This window comes from Nicotiana tomentosiformis, chromosome 2, assembly GCF_000390325.3.
Source record: "Nicotiana tomentosiformis chromosome 2, ASM39032v3, whole genome shotgun sequence".
NCBI classification, from domain to species: Eukaryota; Viridiplantae; Streptophyta; class Magnoliopsida; order Solanales; family Solanaceae; genus Nicotiana; species Nicotiana tomentosiformis.
Window position 1 is genome coordinate 62311880 of NC_090813.1, and position 22909 is coordinate 62334788.

The window sequence follows — 22909 nt, forward strand, 5'->3', positions numbered from 1 at the left end:
ATTTGATAAATCAGGGATTTAGATTTTAGGCTTGGTTTCAAAAATTACTTTATATACATAGTGGTAAATATAAAAACTTTTAACGGGTTAACGGTTTATCCAATAAGAAAATTGATTAATACGCCCCCAAACCATTAAACCGTTAATTATCAATCAGTTCACCAACTATTATCCTCATAACACGGTACCAATAAGCCAATAAGCCATTTTTCGATTCGGTTAGTGGTTACGGTTCGATTTTGAACAACCGTAATCAAAACCCTAGAAAAAAGCTATAGCTACTCATACAATAACTCAAAAACACACAAACCATTGTCAGACCAAAATCCATAGAAATAAAGATAGAAAAGTAAAGAAAAAATCTTCGATTCGTCTTGTGGAATGGACTTGAGGATCTTCCGGGCTCAATTTTACTTCAACAATGATGTTCCTTGCCTTCTCATGGCAAGAATGCGACTGAAATAAGGGTTAGAAGCTTTTATATCACGTCCCTAAGCCAAATAACTAAGTTGCCCCTCAAAATAAAATGCAAGCGAATTTGTACTTGTTCTATAGATGTGCTTCGGGGGGAACAGGGGGTGGGGCAGGAGGTAAGGCAGGGGTTAGGGGGTGGGGCGGGAGGCAAGGGAGGTAAAGGGAACAAGGGTGTCTGTAGGTTGAGAATTGGGTCATAGAACATAGGTACATTGACGGGTAAGTCTATAGAGTTGGCAAAGATCCTCTAGAAGATGAGGGTCAATATAGCGTGTGTCCAGGAGACTAGGTGGGTAGGGTCGAGGGCGAAAGACGCCGACGGGTATAAACTTTGGTACTCAGGAGTCCAGAAAGGTAAGAATTGTGGATAGGGAACTCAGAGAGTCTGTTGTCGAGGTTAGACGAGTGAATGATAGATTGATGATTATTAAGTTGGTGGTTGGAGAGTGCACCCTAAACATCATTAGCGCCTATGCGCCGCATGTGGGCCTAAATGAGGAGGTTAAACGACACTTCTGGGAGGGGTTAGATGAGATTGTGCGTCGGGTTCCGCCTATTGAGAAACTATTCATATGAGGGAATTTCCATGGGCATATTGGGTCGACTGCAGGTGGTTATGGTGAGGTGCATGGAGGCTTCGGTTTTAGGAAGAGGAACGGAGGAGGTACATCGTTGTTGGACTTCGCTAAGGCTTTTGGGTTGGTGATTGCGAACTCTAACTTTCCAAAGAGGGAGAGGCATTTGGTTACTTTTCAAAATGTGGTGGCGAAGACTCAGATTGACTATCTCCTCCTCAGGAGAGGTAACAGAGGACTGTGCAAGGATTGCAAGGTGATTCCGGGTGAGATACTCGCGATGCAACATAGTCTCTTGGTGATGGACGTTAATATTATGTTAAATATGAGGAAAATGTCTACTCGAGGAAGTCCGAAAATCAGGTGGGGAGCCTTAACTAAGGATAAAGCCCAAGAGTTGGAGGGGCGGTTATCGGCTATGGGAGCTTGGATGAGCAGTGGTGACACGAGCACAATGTGGTCAGCGACAACAGACTGTATTAGGGAGGCTGCGAGAGAGGTGTTAGGAGTCTCGACGGGCGTCTCTGGTGGGCATAAAGGAGACTGGTGGTGGAATGAAGTGGTTCAAGGTAAAATGGAAGCTAAGAAGGCGGCGTACCTAAAGTTAGTGGAGAGCATAGATGAGAAGGAGAGGCGAGCATGGATGGAGAGGTATAAGACAACTAGGAAGGAGGCTAAGCTGGCGGTCACAGAGGCTAAGACTGCGGCTTATGGTCGTATGTATGAGGAACTGGGGAAAAAGGCGGGGAGAAGAAGTTATTCCGGCTGGCCAAGTTGAGAGAGAGGAAGGCTCGGGATTTGGACCGAGTGAGATGCATCAAGGACGAAGATGGTAGGGTATTAATGGAAGATGCCCAGATTAAGAGGAGATGTCAGACTTACTTTCATAAACTTCTGAATGAAGAAGGGGATCAGGATATTGTGCTAGGCGAATTGGAGCATTCCGAGAGTCACCGTGACTTTGGGTACTGCAGGTATATCGAGGTTGATGAGGTCATGAAAACTATGCGTAAGATGAGTAGGGGCAGAGCGACCGGGCCAAACGAGATTCCAGTGGAATTTTGGAAGTGTGTGGGGAGAGCAGGTTTGGAGTGGTTGACTAGGTTGTTTAATGTTATTTTTAAGGCGAAGAGGATGCCGGATGAGTAAAAGTGGAGTACGGTAGTCCCAATGTATAAGAACAAAGGTGATATCCAGAGTTGTAACAATTATAGGGGTATCAAATTATTGAGTCATACCATAAAAGTGTGGGAGAGGGTGGTTGAAGTGAGGATGAGGATGACAATGTCTGTATCCGACAACCAGTTCGGGTTCATGCCAGGTCGTTCGACTACAGAAGCTATACACCTTGTTAGGAGGTTGGTGGAACTGTACAGAGAGAGGAAGAAAGATCTACACATGGTGTTTATTGACCTAGAGAAAGCGTATGACAAGGTTCCTAGAGAAGTTCTCTGGAGATGCCTGGAGGCAAAAGGTGTGTCGGTTCCCTACATTATGGCGATTAAGGACATGTATGATGGAGCTAAGACTCAGGTTAGGACAGTAGGAAGCGACTCTAAGCATTTTTTGGTTGTAATGGGGTTACACCAAGGTTTTGCGCTCAGTCCGTTCTTATTCGTCCTGGTGATCGACGCGTTAACACACCATATTCAAGGGGAGGTGCTATGGTACATGCTATTCGCCGATAACATAGTTCTGATTGATGAGTCGCGAGCCGGTGTTAACGAGAGGCTAGAGTTTTGGAGACAGGCTCTTGAGTCTAAGGGTTTCAAGCTAAGCAGGACAAAGACGGAATACCTGAAGTGTAAATTCAGCGCTGAGCCAGGGGAAGTGGGCGTGAATGTGAGGCTTGAATCACAGGTCATCCCGAGTAGAGGCAGCTTCAAGTACCTTGGTTCGGTTATCCAGAGAGGAGGGGAGATCGACGAGGATGTCACACACCATATTGGGGTAGGATGGATGAAGTGGAGGTTAGCATCTGGAGTCCTGTGTGTCAAAAGAGTGCCACCAATACTCAAAGGTAAGTTCTATAAAGCGGTAGTTAGACCGACCATGTTATATGGGGCTGAGTGTTGGCCCGTTAAGAACTCACATATCCAGAAGATGAAAGTAGCAGAAATGAGGATGTTGAGGTGGATGTGCGGGCATACTAGGATAGATAAGATTAGGAATGATGTTATTCGGGAGAAGGTGCACGTGGCTCCCATTGATGACAAGATGCGGGAAGCAAGGCTTAGATGGTTCAGACTTGTTCAAAGGAGAAGCCCAGATACTCTGGTACGGAGGTGTGAGCAGCTGGTTGTGGAGGGCACGAGAAGAGGTAGAGGACAGCCTAAGAAGTAGTGGGGAGAGGTGATCAGACAGGATATGGCGAGGCTCCAGATTTCCGAGGACATAACACTTGATAGGAAGATATGGAGGTCGAGTATTAGAGTTGTAGGTTAGGATGTAGTTGAGTCTTGACTTATTTCGTACCATTGTGGGACTAGCCAGGTAGGATTTTTGTCTAAGATTGCTAGTGACAATATTGTGTTTTACTAATTCGCTTTTCAGTGCATGTCCTATTTACTAACTATCGCTTTTGCTTTGTATCTTTCTTCTGCATTTCATGATGTTCCTATTTTTCATATGATTGTTGTGGTGATACTAATATTGTCTCCTTTTATCCTTTGTCTTTTTATTTTCTTGAGCCGAGGGTCTTTCGGATATAATTTCTCTACTCCTTTGGGGTAGGGGTAAGGTATGCGTACACACTACCCTCCTCAGACCCCATTAGTGAAATTTTACTAGGTTGTTATTGTTATTATTGTCTATAGCTGTGCTTCACATAGGATTTGGTTGAAATTCTAGATTTTCCTTAGCTTTTTTTGTGCTATGAGAAGTTACTTCACTGTCTGGGTCACAATTTTTCCGTAATTTTCCTGTGCTATAGGTAGTTACTTCATTGTCTCGGTTACGATTTTTCTTTTATTTCTTCAGTAATTGCCTTTTAGCTGCATTATTGCTCAAATCACCTCTATTTTTCACACTTGACTTCCTACATAACAAATTTCAAATATTAAGCTCAATTGGTCATATTTTAACCTTCAAAACACTTAAAAATACATCAAAGTATGGGTAAAATATATCAGGTTACATGTAAATTTGGCATATTATCAAAGTACTCGACAATCACAATAGATGATTTTGAAACATATAGTTTTCGATTTATAGGAGGAAGAGATCAAGGACAGAACAGGTCCCACTAGGCGTGCTAATTTATTTGCATTTCACAATATGAAAAATAAAGTGCAAGAAGAATAATTTTATTGATGAATCTTTGCGGGTACAATTCTATTTATTCCGTTGATTATTCCTCCGAAATATTTTTAATGATTCGAGGGCTGGAGTAGCGTGTTTCTCGAACGTATGATGATGTAGACTTCCTTGGATTTATTTGATATCCATGAAAGTATGTTGTGGATCTTCTTGAAGTATTTGATTATCAAGAATTATTCGACCACATCTTGATCTCTTTGTGAGTATACGTGAGTTTATGGGATTTTCGATATGAACTCCATTTTTTCAAGATGTTTTTTTTAAGGGAGTATGTAACTCTTTTTATAGGAGTGGCCTAGTGTTAGGGTAGAATATCCTCCAAGTTAGGGTTTTGGTAGAGTAGCCTCCAAGCAACCCTAATACACTACTATAATTTCATTAGTAGTCTTGTAATGTCTTGAATTTAGGTTTTAGCCAAAATTTCGTATGAGCTTGCTCCGTTAAAATTTCGATGTCTACAAAACTTTTTCAATTTTTTTTTGCAAAAATAGTGCAATACTTTTTCTTTTCTAGCATTTGTTGAGAAACAATTTCTACATAAAAAAATAACACTTTTTTTTTAATTTATAAAATGCACAATTAGACATAAAGTACCCACTATAATTAAAGAGACAATACTTTAGGACAAAAGGTATTTTTTATAGATCCTCTCTAGCGTGACTCAAACTCAGGACCTAACGGCCGTGAGTGGAGGTGCTTTACCAACTGAGCAAGCCTCACTTGTCCATTGAAGAGTATTACATATCAAGAAAGATTACTTATAGTATTATAGGATAAACGGGCTAAACACGTGTGAGGTTAGAGCATGAGCTAAAATTACGAGTTCGCATATGGATCGTATGAAATGTCTCAATTATTATTCTAAAGTTATGTTTTTTAAATAAACTTAGGTCTCGCTTGTTTGCACTTAATTACATGAATGTCTAAATCTTAATCATTCAGACCTCAGTCATTAGGTGCATTTGTTTATTAGATATGCAATTTAATCATTCAGATCTTAACCATTTAGGTTTTTTTTAAAATAAAATTTTTACAACCATTTAATGGGACTGGATAGGGTCTTAATATCATGAAGATGTTATACATTCAAGAATTTTTATAAAAATAATATTTCACTATTACTCCTACACTTTTACCACTAATCACCATCACAGCTGCTACCGTTGTCTAGATTACCACCACTCATTAGCCCACCACCCATTACCACCATCCTCGGCCAAAAATACCACTGGTACCAAGCATGAATGTCAGTTTTCACTACCATTAGCTATCATTTACAACCATCACTGCCAACCACCATTACCACAATAATTACCAATCACCGCTATCAACCCATATATGTCATTCGTCAAGTCACTGTTATCAGCCGCCACCGCCACCATCAAATACCACTGTTAATTACTACTGTCATCCACCATATATCACTCATAATCACCACTATGAACCACCACCACCACCAACTGCTACCCAGTTGACACCCACAACCACCAATGTTCCCAATCATCACCACCAACCACCATATATTTTTTTAAAAATAATTTATTTCTACAGTGTTAGATTAATTAGTACTATTTAATTTGAATTTATATTTATTACTGTTTAATAAAGACAATATTTACACATTCGAGCGTAGAGAAAACAAAGAGTATTAATTATTTAATATTCAGATCTCTAATATAATATCTTAATATTCAGATATTTATTTAAATTTAGATATTTTAATTTTAATACATATATTAATATTCATTTGTATAGTTAGATTTAGACGCATTAATCTTGATAAAAATAAATGAGGCGTTAGTATGCTTGAAACATTTGCATTTGTTCAATTAACATCTAATAAAACCACCTGGGATGTCCATTTGATAACTTCATGGTGAACCATGAATATTTGTACTATCTGCAGAAAGTGTTGTACTAAGATTCTATCTTGCAGATTTTTCTTTCCTTTCTTCTTTTCAAAATACACTCTTCTTTGTTCAGTGTTATCAGTGGAGGCAAGAAAATATGCAGGGGTGCGCAGCTCTTTCCTGTTCTTCAAACGCCATCTCTTCTGCTCCAGTTGGTCTCTTCTTTACTCAAACACTAACACTTCCCTTTCGAAATCAAAGCATTGGGCTTTTGACAAACCCATCTTCTTTTCCTGCTCAATCAAGCTTCAAGATTTTCCATGTTCGCCAAAGCACCCTCCCTTTGCGTCACTGCACTGGTAAATTCTCCTTCTCATTAAAGTTTCAATCTTTTTTGGTTATTGAGCTTCAACTCATAATTCTTAGATTTTTTTCTGACTTTTTCCTAACTGGGTTTCTGCACTGAATTTGCGTGCTTTCTCTGAAGAGTTTTTCTTTAATTCAACCTGCTGTTCTAGTTTGTGGTAATGAAACATGTTTCTTTATGACAATCGTACTCTATTGAGGATTATTTTTCTAGAACTGAGCAAAACCTGGAATTTTGTGTCATTTTGTATTGTCTGAACTATTCGCTCGACACTGGTTAATCTTTAGTTGTATTGTCTGTAAGTATATTTTGTATATTCTTAAGTATGATATGTTGTTACCCTAACCTTATGCAGGTGCGAGGCAATATTTAAATTTGTTAATCCAATTACAAGTTTCTTGCTTCAAGTCAAACACAGAATATAAAAAATTTACATATGATATTCAGTTATCTAGGAAGGATATCAGCTTATGTTAGTGTATGCTGTCTAATTAAATTTTCTTTTTCATCATGATAATACCAATTCATCTGAATTTGTTATCGTCTGTGGAGTCGGTGCAATGATTGTCAAGCATCTAAATTGGGCTAGAGTATCAAAGTAGTCTCACTCATGAGAAAGATTATGAACAGTTTTTATAAAATCACACAGCTCTCAAGTAAACACCTTTTTATGTCTGTCGCATTTCAGCTACCGAGGAGATCTTGGAGACTAGTGAAACAGAGGGAGTCTTTGTTGAAACTGGGTACATATATAGTGTTCATGGGCTTCAAGGAGAGGTTCGGGTAAAGGCCGAGACTGATTTTCCTGAATTGCGATTTTCCAAGGTAGAACTATCAGAAACTTAATAGTGGGGCTGAATTCTTGTTTTGGCTTGCCATGTTATATCCTTTGTATGAAATCACTATTAATTCAGCCAGGAAGGCGATGGTTGAGGCAGCAAGTTTCAGGGAGAGAGATGGTTCAAGAAATCGAACTAGTGGAGGGAAGAGGTCATCCAGGACAGAAGAGTTGGATACTTAGATTCCATGAAATCAACACAGTAGAGCAGGTGATGTCAGTGTAACGATGTAATAACATTGCGTTTTCATGACCCCCACTATTTTGTTTTACCTCATGCACCATGTGCCTTATCTTTTCGTTTATGATGAACCAATTCTGAATCATGCATGTTCAAATCACACTGTGTCATTTAAAACAAGTGGCAATGTCATGTATACTAAAGGTGAAGAACTTTATATGGCACTATTATAAAATGGACGATGTTTGGCTCATCTTTTGTCAACCAATGACAATTGTTGCTAGCCTAGTAAATGGCAGCTTACTACAATCTCATGCCAGTCTTGTGTATTTTCTGAGGCATATTTTGGAAATGGACTTACTTTTAACCCTTGGGCATAAAAGTTTGATATATCTTGTTTTTCCAATTTTCCTCAGGCTCAAAAACTTGTTGGGTCGACTGTACTAGTGAAGGACGAAGATAGACCAGTCTTGGAAGAAGGTGAATATTACACCCGTGACCTTGTTGGGATGAGAGTTTTTCTAAAGGTTTGTGTTCCAAGGCATCAATCTGAGTTTCGCCAAAAGTAGATGTTTCTTTAGTTTAATTTCTATTGGAGGTGAGTCGTACTTAGAAGGAATTTTCTAATATGTGCTCCAGGAAACTAGAGAACCAGTGGGAACTGTTATTAATGTTTTCAACAGTGGAGCTAGTGATCTCCTACATGTTGAGCTTGACTCGAATATTAGTCTATCAGATCGAAATGGAAAGCCAAGGCTGGAAGGAGGGGCATCTGGTCCGCTTGTATGGGTTCCTTTTGTTGAAGCAATTGTTCCAACTGTTGATTTGAGTAAAAGGGAAATGTTGATTACACCTCCTAAAGGTCTTCTAGAGCTAAATATCCGTACTGATGAGAGGTCCAAGAAAGAGAGGCGACAGCTTGTGAGTTGCTTCTTTTTCACTATTTTGCCAGAATTTATTATATCGACACATGCTGTTACAGGGTTCTCTATTTACTTGCATCATATGCAATTATATCTAATCTTGTCCAGCACTGTTTAGCCGATTCATCTTAGCATCTGCATTTCTATGACACTCTTCCTATAAGTATATTGGACATCTGAGGCGTACCATTTACTCAATTGCTGGCCTAACAGCATATAGAACTTTGTGTTTCATTTTAGTTATCTTGTAATCACACATCCCATATCTCTCATCCATTTCAGTCATCCTATTTCAATTCTGTATTACGTTTTCGGCCATCTTGTTAGGCACCAATCTCACTTCACCTTTTTTCTTCTTATGTAGCTAAACTTGCAGTGCATATTTCCGGTCTTTATCTCTTCTTATCCTAAAAACCTTACTCAATGGAGTGCTCCTCCACACCTTCGGCTTTCGGTTGACTCATTCGCTAGTTTGATATATGAACACATCTATAAATAACACTTTTTGTACAAAGAGAAGTACAGATGATTGGTTCACTTGTTAGAAGATAGTACTTGCACCATCTATTCACATCGTGAATAGTTTTTGATGCCTCATTGGTGTGAATCAATAAGGAATTTGATTATCAAAAAATAACATGCACCATGATAGGTTCTCTAACATCTAAGGGTCGTTTGGTATGAGGTATAAGGTGGGATAAGATGTAGGTTGAAGGTATATACCGCCAATCAAACAAGGTATAAATTTAATCCCAGACTTAATCCAGGGTATCCCATCTTATCCCACCTTATCCTATCAAATGTGGGATTATTTTATCCCATCTCTCATGTGGTATAAATTAGTCCCGGGATTCTAATCCCGGGATAATTTAGTCCGCGTACCAAACGATCCCTAAAGTAATTGATTACCCACTTTTCTCGTAGATTGTGCATTTACTATCATGAATAGAACGGAGAAGGGTCAACAATGCCCTGAACTATTGAAAAAGGTCTAAACATATACTCCATCCACCTATTGGACTAAAAATACCCCTCCATCTACCTTTTTTGTTCACTTATGCCCTTTGACCATTAGGTCAATGCTGAATTTGAAAAATAATTAATTAAATTCCACGTGGCAACTTCTTATTGGTCGAAATTAAAACATCTAACCTATTAGAAAAAACCCACCCATATCTATCCGTTTTTCGGACTAACCCACCCCAAACACTAACCTGACCCTAATAAAAAGTTCAAATAAAAAAAAGACGCCCCACTTCCATCTAACCCATAGATTTACATGTGTTCGCTGCAACTTCCATGGAGCTTTTGTTCCATGGAGTTTGATAGAAGTGGGGCCTCTTTTTTTTAGTTGAACTTTTTGTTCGGGTCGGGTTATTGTTTGAAGCGGGTTAGTATGAAAAACTGGTAGATATGGGTTGGTCTTTCTAATGGGTTAGATGTTTTAATTTTGGCCAATAAGAAGTTGCCACGTGGAATTTAAATAATTATTATTTTTAATTCAGCATTGACCTAACGGTCAAAGGGCACAAGTGAACCAAAAAGGTGGATGGAGGGGTATTTTTAGCCCAATAGGTGAATGAAGGGTATTTTTAAACCTTTTCCAATAGTGTAGGAGCATTTTTAACCCTTTTCCGTTAATAAAATTCTTAAATCTGTTATCTGAGCTCAATGACACGGCAATTCTTGATGAGAGTTCACACTTAACTGCTCCAGATTAGTGCTGCTCATTTGAAAAGTGCCTCTAAAGTTGCTTTTCTCTCGGTGGTCATCTTTGATTGTCGCAGGTACTTCTATAGCATTGATCTAGCATTTTTGACACTGTTCATATTCTGCATTATTCAGGAATGGAAAGAGAGAAAAAAGTTTCAGAAACGCCTTATAGCAGCCAAGAAGAAATTACATGAAATGGAACAAGATCATATTTTTCATGGTTTTAGATACGGCGAGAAAAGCCAAAGGAGCTTCCTTGCAGACCAGATAGTTGATGTAAATTCAATGTTGCTTCAGCATGCGTTGCAGAATATTAAGATGCCATATAAGAGGTGCAGCTTTTAGTTTATTTCCTATAATTTGGAATTAGATACTTGTTGACCTGCTAAAGTGTGCGTCATGCAAGCTTTAAGTAGGCTAACTGATCTTTTACCCCGACATCTCATATCCTAAATGTTAAGTACAAATGCATTGAAGAAAGTTGGCTAGGTTCATTTACCTGATATTGATTTTCATACATAATGCATGGTCTCATCTCATGATCATACTCATTCTTATTCCTTTTTTTTTTTTTTTTTTGGGGGGGGGGGGGGGGGGGTTACTATAATTTGCCTTGACAAATTCGACAATTTTGTTCTTGCTGCAGATGGAGCTTTCCAGACTTTGTTAATGCTTTAGAAGTTTCAAATACATTTAAAATATCAAAAGAATTCCTTTCTAAAGAAAATGTGGAACATTCCAACATTGGTTCTAAAGTGCAAGAGCAGGGTCGCGGCCTCATATCTTGCGGCAAGGTTGCCATTGTTTTAGCTTTGGGAGAAATGCTTGGAAGGTCTTCTATTCCTGAGCCTGTTGGCTCTCATAATAATGACATTGCCTATCTGCATATCAAGGCATTGGTAGATGACAGCCTCAGACTGCTAAAGGTGGTCCTTCCTTCAGTAGTAGAACTAGAGTCGACAGTATGTTTTGTAAGTTGAATTCAACAGAATGCTATCTCCCATATGGCCATTCAGGATTGAAGTAGTTGCCACTGACTCACTTCATTCCCTGCAGCCCATTGCTTGAAAGTAGGTCGCACATACATTACTATTGTCATTAGATGATTCTGAGGGAAGTTTGGGGCAAGTAATATTATGCCTTTTCTGCTATGTTTACTTTGTATACATGCAGGTGTAATTCACATGTTAGTTGCAATGTCCCTTTCGTTTAGTTTTGGCTCATGGTGATGGGAGATTACTTGTCTTGCTGGAGAGAGTTATTTTGAATCATGATTTGATTGATTTCTTTGTCAATTGCAGACGGAGGACCTGCTGTCTGTACCTCTTATATTGGTGTGTCCCGCTGAATCTATTGAATATCTCAAACAATTGTTCATGGATCATGACTACTTCTCTTTCAACTCCGAGAAGGTAGATGCATATCTTTGCTACGTAATTAGTTACATGCCAGATAGAAAGCTTGTACAGAATTATCTTATAAGGAGCTTAAATCACATACATCCATCATATCTTTTTTGTGAAAGTTTCACTCATTCAGTCATGCTTCAAAACAGGTATAGCAACTCTAAACAATATCGGTGCAGCTATACTTCTTCTAAGTCGTATGTATGACCTGCAGTTGTGAAAAGAGTGTCACGTTATGGCCTAATCATGTTGCATCTCCTGATTCTAGATAATCCCGTACACTGGGCCAAATAAAGCAAAGACCAAATCATTCTCATTTACTTCCGAGGGAAGTTCTACGGCATGATTATAGCCAGTGTTTTAGACTTTAAACTATTATCTCTATGAAAAAGTGGACGAGTTTCTCCATTTTATTGGGTATTGGAGCTAATTCTGGAAATGGTTAATTTTGGTAGGTCGGAACAATTTCTGAGATAAGAGTATTTAACAGCTGTGTAGCTACAGTTTTCTTCGCTTTATTTTTGAATTGTTTGATGTAAACTACATTCATTTTCTCTTTTGCGGGAAGAAAATTTTATCATCATTATTGACCTGATAACAGGTCTACCAGCATGCAATTTCTTAGTTTCTACTCCTGTTGTGTCATTCACAGGTTTGGTTCTTGGAAGAAGAGAAACTCCCCGTCGTCACTGCGTCACAGGAAGAAGAAAGCAAACATAAAATTTTGATGAAATCACCTTGGGAGATACTCCAACAACCAGCTGGATCAGGAGGAATTGTTACTTTGCTCTCAGCACATAACCTACTAGAGCATTTACATGTGATGGGCGTGGAGTATATTCAGGTCAGAGTTCAGATATTGGCTAGTTGTAGACTTGTGCATTTTACTTCTGGCTAAGTGCAATTGGCGTCTTAAATATCATGTATTAGCGCCTCTTTCTTGTACTTCTAGATCTGTCTTAAATAGTATGTCAACTCTTTCTTGTCCCCTTGTTTTAATTGGTATTATCAGAGGAATCGTATGGGCTGTGAATCTGTGTAACTAATTGGTGCTCAATACAGGTCTGTTCTGGCAATCAAGATTGCATAAATGGCGAGATGCTACTTGGTTTTACTAAGTCTCGTGAAGCCAATGCGGGGATCCAAGTCTTCAGGGATGCTGGCTACTCGGAAGAACGCTTCAACATGGTATTTTCCATTGATTTTGCAAAGAAGTTGACTAAGAAGATCGACAAACTTCAATTTGAAGCCATTTTAAAGCCAAATCAGTATGTGGAGATGGTAGATAAAGACTGGGTTGATGTTATCCCCTCCTCACCCAACTCATATGAGTTTCATTCTTCAATTTATAACTGCTTCAACGCTTGTCCTCCTAGTAAAATTTGTTTGGTAGACATTACTGCATGATATCGATATTTGTATACATGTATATGACTCCCAACTTACCTGCAAAAGCATAGAAAATCTTTTAGTAGCACGAGACGAGTATCTTCGCACCCATCAATCAGTTGGTATTGAGCATCAAATTTGACCCGATTTCCTATCAACAAACATTCAGTGGGCTATCATCAATGGTGATGATGGCTAATATTTCTCATTTGCTGTTCATCGATTCTTTGTGACGGCATTAATTTTGCTGGTTGGAGTTAAAGCACTTTTGGGAGTGGGAAGAACTGGTTTTACAAATGTTAGCAGAAGAAAAAGCAAGATTATAGTAAGGGGTCGTTTGTTAGGATGTATTAGCTTTGATATTATTAATCCCTTGTTTGGAAGTGTTTTTCAAACCTATGTATAACTAATATATACCATTTTCAATACTATTCTTATACATAGCAAACCATGACATTAGCAATACCATGGTTATTAATACATGGATTATAAAGACTGAACTATCCTTTCAATACCTTTTCCAATATTTTTTGGAGGGTATTTTTGTAAATAAATATTTTTAAAAAAAAATTATGCTATGCATGTTATTTTTATACACTAATAATCTTAACATAATTAATCCAAGCATTACTAATTTTAACATTACTATTATATCATACTAGTACTTCAAATTGGTGAAATCAAACTAGTGAACGTTTTGATGGAAGACTGTTATCAGAACTAATAAGTCTGCTACGATGAGAGGGATAACTTGCAGCATCAATCATTTAGAAGTCCAATAATAAAGTTTTAAATTACTAATTTCCTTGAATATTGTACTTGAGCTTCAATTAACAAAATGGAAATTCTTTTCTGATGTAATTCTTTCAGTTGGTTAATAAAATCCTTCATTTACCCCCAAAAAAAACATAATGGAAAATTTCATCGTTTGAAGTTTGAACCCTTGTAAAGTGGACTAAAAATACAATATAATATTAAATAACATTGAGCGTGAGGTATTATTAACTTGTCGAATTGGTAGTGCAAATAACCGGGTGATTGACACATCTGCCTTTTAAGACCAAAATAATCTCAAAGAAAAAAAAATAATACAGAAAGAAAATAAAAAGTGCATCTAGCAAAAACTTACTCTTACATGCGTTAAATTTCGTTGAACTTTAAGATCATTAATCACTAATCATTTGAAGGTTTATACCTTATTAAAGTTGTATACGAGTGAAACCGGACCCATGAGACGGTCCGGTTTCTGATAAAATAAATCGAGTGAGGGACGTGATGGCAAGGAGTCGGAATCAAGGTAAGGGACTCATCGAGACAAGTTCTTGGGGCACGATGCCCGCCTTCGAGACTATCGGGGTCGTGACCCCGGTATCGGTCCAAATCTTAAAAGACTTCAGGGAACATTATCGAGCAATCGAACATGATTAACATGAGGTCGTGATATCCGTGACCAGCCGGGTATCGCAATGTGGATCTCGGCACGTACCGGCGAAAATCCGGTGATTAGTTAAACGAAAGATTTTTTACCTTTTATAGAATTTAACCTAGAGTAGGACTCCCCTACTATATAAATAGGGTTTCATTATTCATTGAGTACATTGTAACACGCATACCAAGTCAATATACTATTATTTTTTCTTGCTGACCAGTGTTTCATTATTATAAGCCCGGGATTGAAGACGGATACCTCATTGAGGCTGTCTCGAGTCCAGAATCACCCCTCCCCCCTTATTTTCAAGCGGTTTGATAATCTATAATATCTCTTATCTGTTTATTCTAGCAATCTTTACCGTTTGTATTGAATAAATCCACGTATCCTTAAAACTACTTACAAATTTAATTGTATCCATTTTTTAGGGTAAACAATATGGCACCCACAGTGGGGCTAAGGATAATAATGGTAATTTGATACAAATTTCCATAACACACCCTATTTTATAATTGTTCTTTGAAGTGTCTTTAATTTCAGGTCAAAGTTTAAAATGTCGAACTCCCAATCTGCCCCTCTAAACGTGGATCCTGAGTCCGTTCACCATGGCGAGAACAACAATATGGTACCCAGTAACGAGGTGCCCCATGTTGATCCCAATGGAGTTTCGGTCGCGGACTCAATCGACTCCAACTCACATATGGCCATCAATGCGAATTTGCCTACTGATCCTGAGAACAACGTCTGTGAGGGAGTCAGATCGGCAGCTCAAAATACACACGACGGTGAAGGAGATGGGATCAACTTGCGAGTGATATTTGAAATGCTACATGCTCAACATGTAGTGATAGTCGAGTTGCATAACCAAAGTTGCGCCCCCAACAGAGTTTAGCCCGAGTCGTCCCGGGAAATCACTCGCATAAACGAACCAGTCACGGAGAGGTCGAGTGAAACTGAACCCGGGACTAACCCCGAGATCATAAAAATGCTCGAGGAACTGAAAAAACGGGTAGAATCGGGAGAAAAGAAAATCGAAGCCAACGACAAAAAGGTGAAAACCTATAATTCCAGGGTCGACCAAATCCCAAGAGCACCACCGATATTGAAGGGCCTGGATTCCAAGAAGTTTGTTCAAAAACCTTTTCCTCCGAGAAGTTCTGCATGCCTGATATTCCTAAGTACATCAGAACAACTAACCCAAATGAGCATGTGACCTCCTACACGTGCGCCATCAAAGGGAACAACTTGGAGGATGATGAGATCGAGTTTGTCCTGCAAAAAAAGTTCGGGGAAACTTTGTCAAAGGGAGTTATGATATGGTATCACAACTTACCCCCTAATTCTATTGACTCGTTTGCTATGCTTGCAGACTTCTTCGTGAAAGCACACGCCGGGGGCATCAAGGTCGAGACCAGGAAGTCAGACCTTTTCAAAGCGAAACAGAGAGATAATGAGATGCTTAGGGAATTCGTGTCCCGGTTTCAAATGGAATGAATGGACCTGCCTCCGGTCGCAGACGATTGGGCCGTTCAGGCCTTCACCCAGGGACTCAATACTCGAAGCGCATTGGCTTCACAGCAGTTGAAGCAAAATCTAATAGAATATCCGGCTATAACTTGGGCCGACGTACATAGCCGGTATCAATCAAAACTTAGGGTCGAAGATGATCAGCTTGGGGCCCCTTCCAGATCCGTTTATCCCGTCAGAGCTATTGACAGATCCAAAAGAGACATTGACCGTGAACCACGATCAAATAGGGACCGGTATCAACCATACAATGGAGACCGAATAGGTAATAGGTGTAGGCAAAACCCTATGAGAAGTGAAAAGAGAAGCAATCAAGGTCAAAATAACTGGGGATTCATGAGCAGAGGCGGTTTCGACAAGCCCATCGGGCCTAAGGAAGCGTCGAAGTTATCAGAGTACAACTTCAACGGCGATGTTGCTGCCATCGTATCTGTCATCGGACGCATCAATGACACCAAGTGGCCTCGACCTTTACAATCTAATCCAACCTAAATGGACCCCAACCTAATGTGTAAATACCATGGCACTCACAATCACAGAACTGAAGATTGCCGACAATTGAGAGAGGAAGTAGCCCGATTATTCAACAACAGACATCTCCGAGAGTTCCTGAGCGATCGAGCCAAAAACCATTTCAGGAATAGGGACTCTAATAAGCAGATAGAGCAGGAGAAACCTTAGTACGTCATTAACATGATCATCGGTGGGGTCGACATCCCCCAGGGGCCAATGTTAAAGCGCACCAAAGTATCTATCACAAGGGAAAAACGGACTCGAGCTTACGTGCCAGAAGGAACCTTATCTTTCAACGACGAGGACGCTGAAGGCATCGTGCAGTCACACAACGATGCACTGGTAGTATTTGTACTCATAAATAAATCTTGAGTTAAGCGTGTGTTAATTGATCCAGGTAGCTCGGCCAATATCATCAGATCGAGAGTCGTAGAGCAGATGGGTCTACAAGACCAAATTGTGCCTCCAGTCCGAGTTCTAAACGGATTCAACATGGCATGTGAGACCACCAAATGAGAGATAACATTACCAGTGAACACCGCCGTAACCATCCAGGAAGCAAAGTTCTACGTGATCGAAGGAGATATGAGATATAATGCTCTGTTCGGGAGGTCGTGGATTCACAACATGAGGGCAGTGCCCTCGACACTGCACCAGGTGTTGAAATTCCCAATGCCAAGAGGGATTAAAACAATTTACGGAGAACAACCGATCGCAAATGAGATGTTTACGGTTGACGAGGTGGTCTCGATATCCGCACTTTTGACACCAAAGGGTCCGATATCGGTCACCAAAGAAGAGGACAAAAAGCAATCACTGATGCCTGCCTCGACAGAACCAGAAAGACAGGGGAAGGGTGAGGATGACGCCTGCGGAGTTCCCAGGTTTTTCATAGCCCCCGACGATTTCGACGCCACCAAATCAACGGTCGAGGAATTGGATCAAGTCAGACTGATCAAGCACCTCCTCGATCGCAAGGCACAGGGTTAAGTCCCGAACTTAGGAAAAAACTCATTAAGTTTCTTATAGCTAACATAGATTGTTTCGCTTGGCCCCACCTTGACATGACAGGGATCCCGCCGAAAATAACAACTCACAAGCTGAGCTTGGATCCGAAGTTCCACCCGGTCAAACAGAAAAGGAGGCCTCATTTCGAACACCAAGTCAAGCATGCATTCATCAAAGACGGGGTATCGAAACTCCTTAAAATAAGATCTATTCGGGAGGTTAAGTACCCGGATTGGTTAGAAAGTGTAGTGGTAGTCCCTAAAATGGGGAATAAATTAAGAATGTGTGTAGACTACAAAGACTTGAATAAGGCATGCCCCAATGACTCTTTATCTTTGCCCAACATCGATCGCATGATCGATGCCACGACCGACCACGAGTTCCTCAATTTTCTCGATGCCTATTTTGGGTACAACCAAATTCGGATGGACCCGAGCGACCATGAAAAAACGTCCTTCATTACTAAGTACGACACCTGCTGTTATAACGTAATGCCATTCGGACTAAAAAACGTCGGTGCCACTTACCAACGCATAGTAAATCGGATGTTCGAAGAGCAAATAGGAAAATCAATGGAGGTTTACATTGACGATATATTAGTTAAGTCCCTACGAGCAGAGGACTATTTGAAACATTTGCAAGAAACCTTCAACATATTAAAGAAATACAATATGAAGCTGAATCCGGAGAAATGCGCATTCGGAGTCGGGTCCGGGAAATTTCTCGAATTTATGGTCTCTAATTGGGGAATCGAGATCAATTCCGATAAAATCAAGTCCATAGACGGCATTACCGTGGTGGACAATGTCAAGGTCGTTCAAAGGTTAACCGGGCGCATAGCCGCTTTGGGCCGATTCATTTCAAGGTCCTCCGACAAGAGCCATCAGTTCTTCTCGTTATTGAAGAAGAAGAAGAATTTCTCATGGACCCCGGAGTGTCAACAAACCTTGGAATAACTCAAGCGGTAACTTTTGAGCCCGCTTTTACTTCATACTCCAAATGCAGATGAACGGTTGTACATGTACTTAACGGTATCCGAGATAGCGGTAAGTGGAGTCCTAGTCCGGGAAGAGGAAGGTACGCAATTTCCTATCTACTATGTTAGCAGGACTTTAGGCGAGGCCCAGACTAGGTATCTTTACCTGGAAAAATTGGCGATCGCTTAACTAAACGCCTCCAAGAAGTTAAAACCGTATTTTCAATGTCATCCCATATGTGTCACGACTACTTACCCGTTGAGCAACATAATGCATAAACCCAAGCTCTGGGGACGATTGGCCAAATGGGCCGTGGAAATAAGTGGGTACAATATCGAATATCAGCCCCGAACCGCCATCAAATCTCAAATATTGGCAGACTTAGTGGCCGACTTCACGCCGGCCCTAATACCCGAGGTCGAGAAGGAATTGTTGTTGAACTCGTGGACCTCCTCCGAAATCTGGACTCTCTTTACAGACAGTGCCTCGAACGCGGAAGGTTCCGAACTTTGCATCGTGTTGAAGCCACCAACTGGTAATGTAGTTAGGTAATCTATTAGAACTGTAAAATTGACTAACAACGAGGCCGATTATGAGGCCATTATTGCTGATCTCGAACTAGCTAAAAGCCTGGGGGCGAGGCGATTGAAGATAAGTGTGATTCCCTCCTTGTGGTGAACCAAGTCAATGGAACGTTCGAAGTCAAAGAAGAATGAATGCGAAGGTACCTGGATAAACTACATGTGACGTTACATTGGTTCAACGAATGGACTTTGCAACATGTACCTCGGGATCAAAACAACGAAGTCGGGGCTCTTGCTAACTTAGGATCGTCGGTTGATGACGACGAATTAAACTTGAGAACGGGCGTACATCTCATGAAATCAATAGTGGAAGAAGGCAACGCCGAGATAAACTCGACAAGCTTAACCTAGGACTAGAGAAACAAGTATATAAATTACTTGAAGACCGGAAAACTATCCTCGGATCCGCTTTGCGCACAAAGGCGGCTAGGTTCATCTTGTCTAAAGAGAATACCTTATTCAGGAGAACGTTCGATGGCCCGCTCGCCATATGTTTGGGACCGGGAGATACCGAATATGTTTTGAGGGAAGTTCACGAAGGCACCTGCGGGAACCATTCGGGTGCCGAATCGTTGGTTCGTGAGATAATCAGAGCCGACTACTACTAGATCGACATGGAAAAAGGCGCAAAGGAGTTCATGCGAAAATGCGACACATGTCAGAGGCATGCATCGATGATTCATTAGCCTGAGAGGTATTACATTCGGTCCTGTCACCCTGGCCATTCATGAAATGGGGAATGGACATCATTGGTCCCCTGCCATGGGCACCCGGTAAGGTTCAATTTATATTCTTTATGACTGACTATTTTTTAAAATGGGTAGAAACCCAAGCATTTGAGAAAGTCAGGGAGAAAGAAGTTATTGACTTCATTTGGGACCAGATAATATGCCGGTTCGGAATGCCTGCCGAGATCGTGTGCGACAATGGGAAGTAGTTCATCGGCAGTAAAGTGAGTAAATTTTTCGAGGACCATAAGATCAAAAGGATCTTATCGACACCCTATCACCCTAGTGCGAACGGGCAGGCGGAATCTACGAACAAAACCATACTCCAAAATCTTAAGAAGAGGTTGACCGACGCCAAAAGAAAATGGAAAGAATTTTTGCCTGAAGTCCTGTGGGCATATCATACGACCTCAAAATCTAGTATCGGGGCCACCTCGTTCTAGTTGGTCTATGGTGCCGAAGCGATAATACCGGTCGAAGTAGAAAAACCGAGCCTGGAACTGTTGGACGAGAGGCGCGAGGTCGCCCTCGTCCAGTTGGCTGCCCATAAACAACAGATCGAAAGGTATTACAACCGGAGAGCCAACCTCCGACACTTCAATATCGAGGACTTAGTGTTAAGAAAAGTGACGCTAAACATCTGGAACCCAAACGAAGGTAAGCTGGGACCGAATTGGGAAGGTCCGTATCGAATTATCGGTATCAACGATAAAGAATCATACAAGCTCGAATCAAGAAACGGTGAGCGACTACCGAACAACTGGAACATGACCCATTTAAAACGGTACTACTGCTAAGGTACGACCACATTCATTATTTTCTTTACATATATTACGAATTGAACTAACACTTGCAGGCAACAGCCAAAGAATGATGCGGTTATTAGGCCTAAAAGCACGCGTTGCACTCTTTTCCCCTTGAACCGGTTTTGTCCCAAATGAATTTTCCGGCAAGGTTTTTAATAAGGCAACAATAGACCGTGCTAACTTAGAATTGAAGACTGGATATGAACCGGAATTGAGGGTCACATCAACAGTATCTGAGCCCTCTTTACAATCGGCCTCGAATACTGGGGGTAATCACTATCGGTTAGTGATTTTAGCAAGGAAGGAAACTTTGTGCTCAAACAGTCTGGGCTTGGTGGATAGAATTTATTGCAATGGCCAAACGGTCAAATGAACCGTGTCCACATAGACCACTTAAGCCATAAAACGAAGTTTGTACACATTTGCAATCTTGTATGTTACGCACAGAAATGAAAGAAAGTTTCTATCTTGCAGATACATATTTTGTCTCCTAAAAACTACTACATTTTGTTCCTTAAGGACATCGAGTCCAAGGGCCACCTCTATTCGGATCTAAGAGATTACCCCCACTCGAGGACTGTCGTCCAAGGCAAACTCAGATAGCTCGGGCTGTCGAAGTCCGGGGGCACAAAAACCTATTAGGCAGTGCCAGAACTTTAAAGGCTACGACCACCCCCACTCTGGGACTGTCGTCCTGGGCAAACTCGGATGGCTCGGGTATCGAAGCCTGGGGTAATAAGCCTATTGGGCAATACCCAAACTTAAAAGGCTACGGACATCCTAGAAACGGCTCGGAGACGTCCGAAACCCGTAACCAAAATATAAGGCCTTCAAAAATTCCAAACCAGTTTAAAGGCTACCCTCGGCAAAATTATAATATAAGAACTTCTAAGTAAGCACTTTGGGGAAAACTTCCGGTCATACCAAGCCCCCGCGAGTTTTAAGCAAAATTACATCGAGAACAAGCCTTATTCGATACTCCGAATAAGACCTTATTACTCCGTGCTAAGGCATTTGAAATCTTTGCAATCATAAAGAAAAAGCCAAAAGAAACAAACTCGAAAATTGCTAAAGGGAAAAAAGAAAAACCTTTATATATATATATATATATATATATATATATATATATATAGAGAGAGAGAGAGAGAGAGAGAGAGAGAGAGAGAGAGATATTTACAAAGGCCAAACGGCCTCAAAAAAATATACAAAAATACAAAAACAAAGAAAATCTACAAGGCACTTAAGCCTGATCTTCACCGGAGCCCGCCTCGTCACCGGGACCATCGGAGTCTTCTCCACCCTCGGATTCGCCGGAACCCTCGGAGCCTTCCTCGTCCTCGGGATCTGCCAACTTCTTGGCCTCGGCCTCGAGCCTCTTAGCGTTTTCGATCTCGATCGAAAGGTCGAAACCCCAGGCATGAACTTCCTCGAGAGCCTCTCTTCGGGACTGCCACTTCAAGTATTCTACAGTGACTTTCAGGCGGTCCTGGGCTGCCTCAGCGTCAACTCTGCACTGGGCCACCGTCTCTTCAACATCAACCCTGGTTATTTCCTCCGGTGACTTGGCCATTTTAAGCTCCTTGCGAAGGGTATCCCGTTCAACCACGGTCGAGCCCAGTTAAGACTGGAGGTCTTTGATTTTTTGGGACCGGGCGTCAGCTTTCTCCCTCGATGCTCGAAGTTGGACCTCAGCCGAGGTCAGCTGCTCCCGGGCAATCTCCTTTTTTGAAGCCAATAGGTCCATTTTGCCCTTCCACTCTTCGGCCATGACCTTAACCTCGTCCATCTCGGCTCGAAGCTGGTCGATCCGATCAAGCTTCTGCTGGACCTGGGGGGTTTGACCGTTAGTCGCAATGCATAACTCGTCGTCACTAACTTCAAAGATCTTTACCTGTTCCACCACGGCGACATCTTCTTTCTGAGCCGCGTCCAGCTCAGCTCGGAGATTCCTGATTTCTCCTTCACGTTGCTCGCTGAGAAGCTTATACATGTCCCTCTTCTCATCAATCTCTTTGACCTCGGCCTCGAGCTGGCTAAGCTCATCCCGGTACTGGAGAAAGGTTTCATGGTGGAGCACCGAGGCCTGCAAAATGTGAAAAAAGGCATTAGAGTCATCAAAAATTAAATTCGAAGATAAAAGAGTGTGATAACACCTTACCCGGTTCAACGCATGTTGTGCTTCATTGAACAAGCATGGCGCATCCAACTCGTTCATTTTTGCCTGATCTTCTTCGGTTACCAGGCACCGGAGGTAGTAGCTACCCCCGAAAGGGGCAGAAAGAACCCAAGTATCCTCCAGGGCG

The 22909-nt window shown here is 41.0% G+C and overlaps 2 protein-coding genes across 4 annotated transcripts; both read left to right on the top strand.

Moving 5' to 3' along the window:
* The first annotated feature begins 728 nt into the window (after positions 1–728).
* Positions 729–1827, top strand: LOC138904929 (uncharacterized). The gene is made up of 2 exons (XM_070193424.1): positions 729–828; positions 1085–1827. The coding sequence occupies exons 1-2, from the start codon at positions 729–731 to the stop codon at positions 1825–1827; spliced, it is 843 nt and encodes a 280-aa protein (XP_070049525.1).
* Positions 1828–6246: 4419 nt separating this feature from the next.
* LOC104121622 (uncharacterized) lies at positions 6247–13122 on the top strand. 3 transcript variants are annotated; one of them, XM_009633659.4, is made up of 10 exons: positions 6247–6576; positions 7273–7409; positions 7499–7633; positions 8020–8130; positions 8243–8524; positions 10372–10571; positions 10886–11210; positions 11541–11651; positions 12298–12489; positions 12708–13122. In XM_009633659.4, exons 1-10 carry the CDS (start codon positions 6375–6377, stop codon positions 13050–13052), a joined length of 2040 nt encoding a protein of 679 aa, XP_009631954.1. In that variant the 5' UTR covers positions 6247–6374; the 3' UTR covers positions 13053–13122. The 3 variants fall into 3 exon arrangements, with proteins under 3 accessions (XP_009631954.1, XP_009631962.1, XP_009631966.1); XM_009633667.4 differs by having other exon boundaries at positions 6249–6576; positions 10886–11165; XM_009633671.4 differs by having other exon boundaries at positions 6338–6576; positions 7503–7633.
* Positions 13123–22909: the final 9787 nt, after the last annotated feature.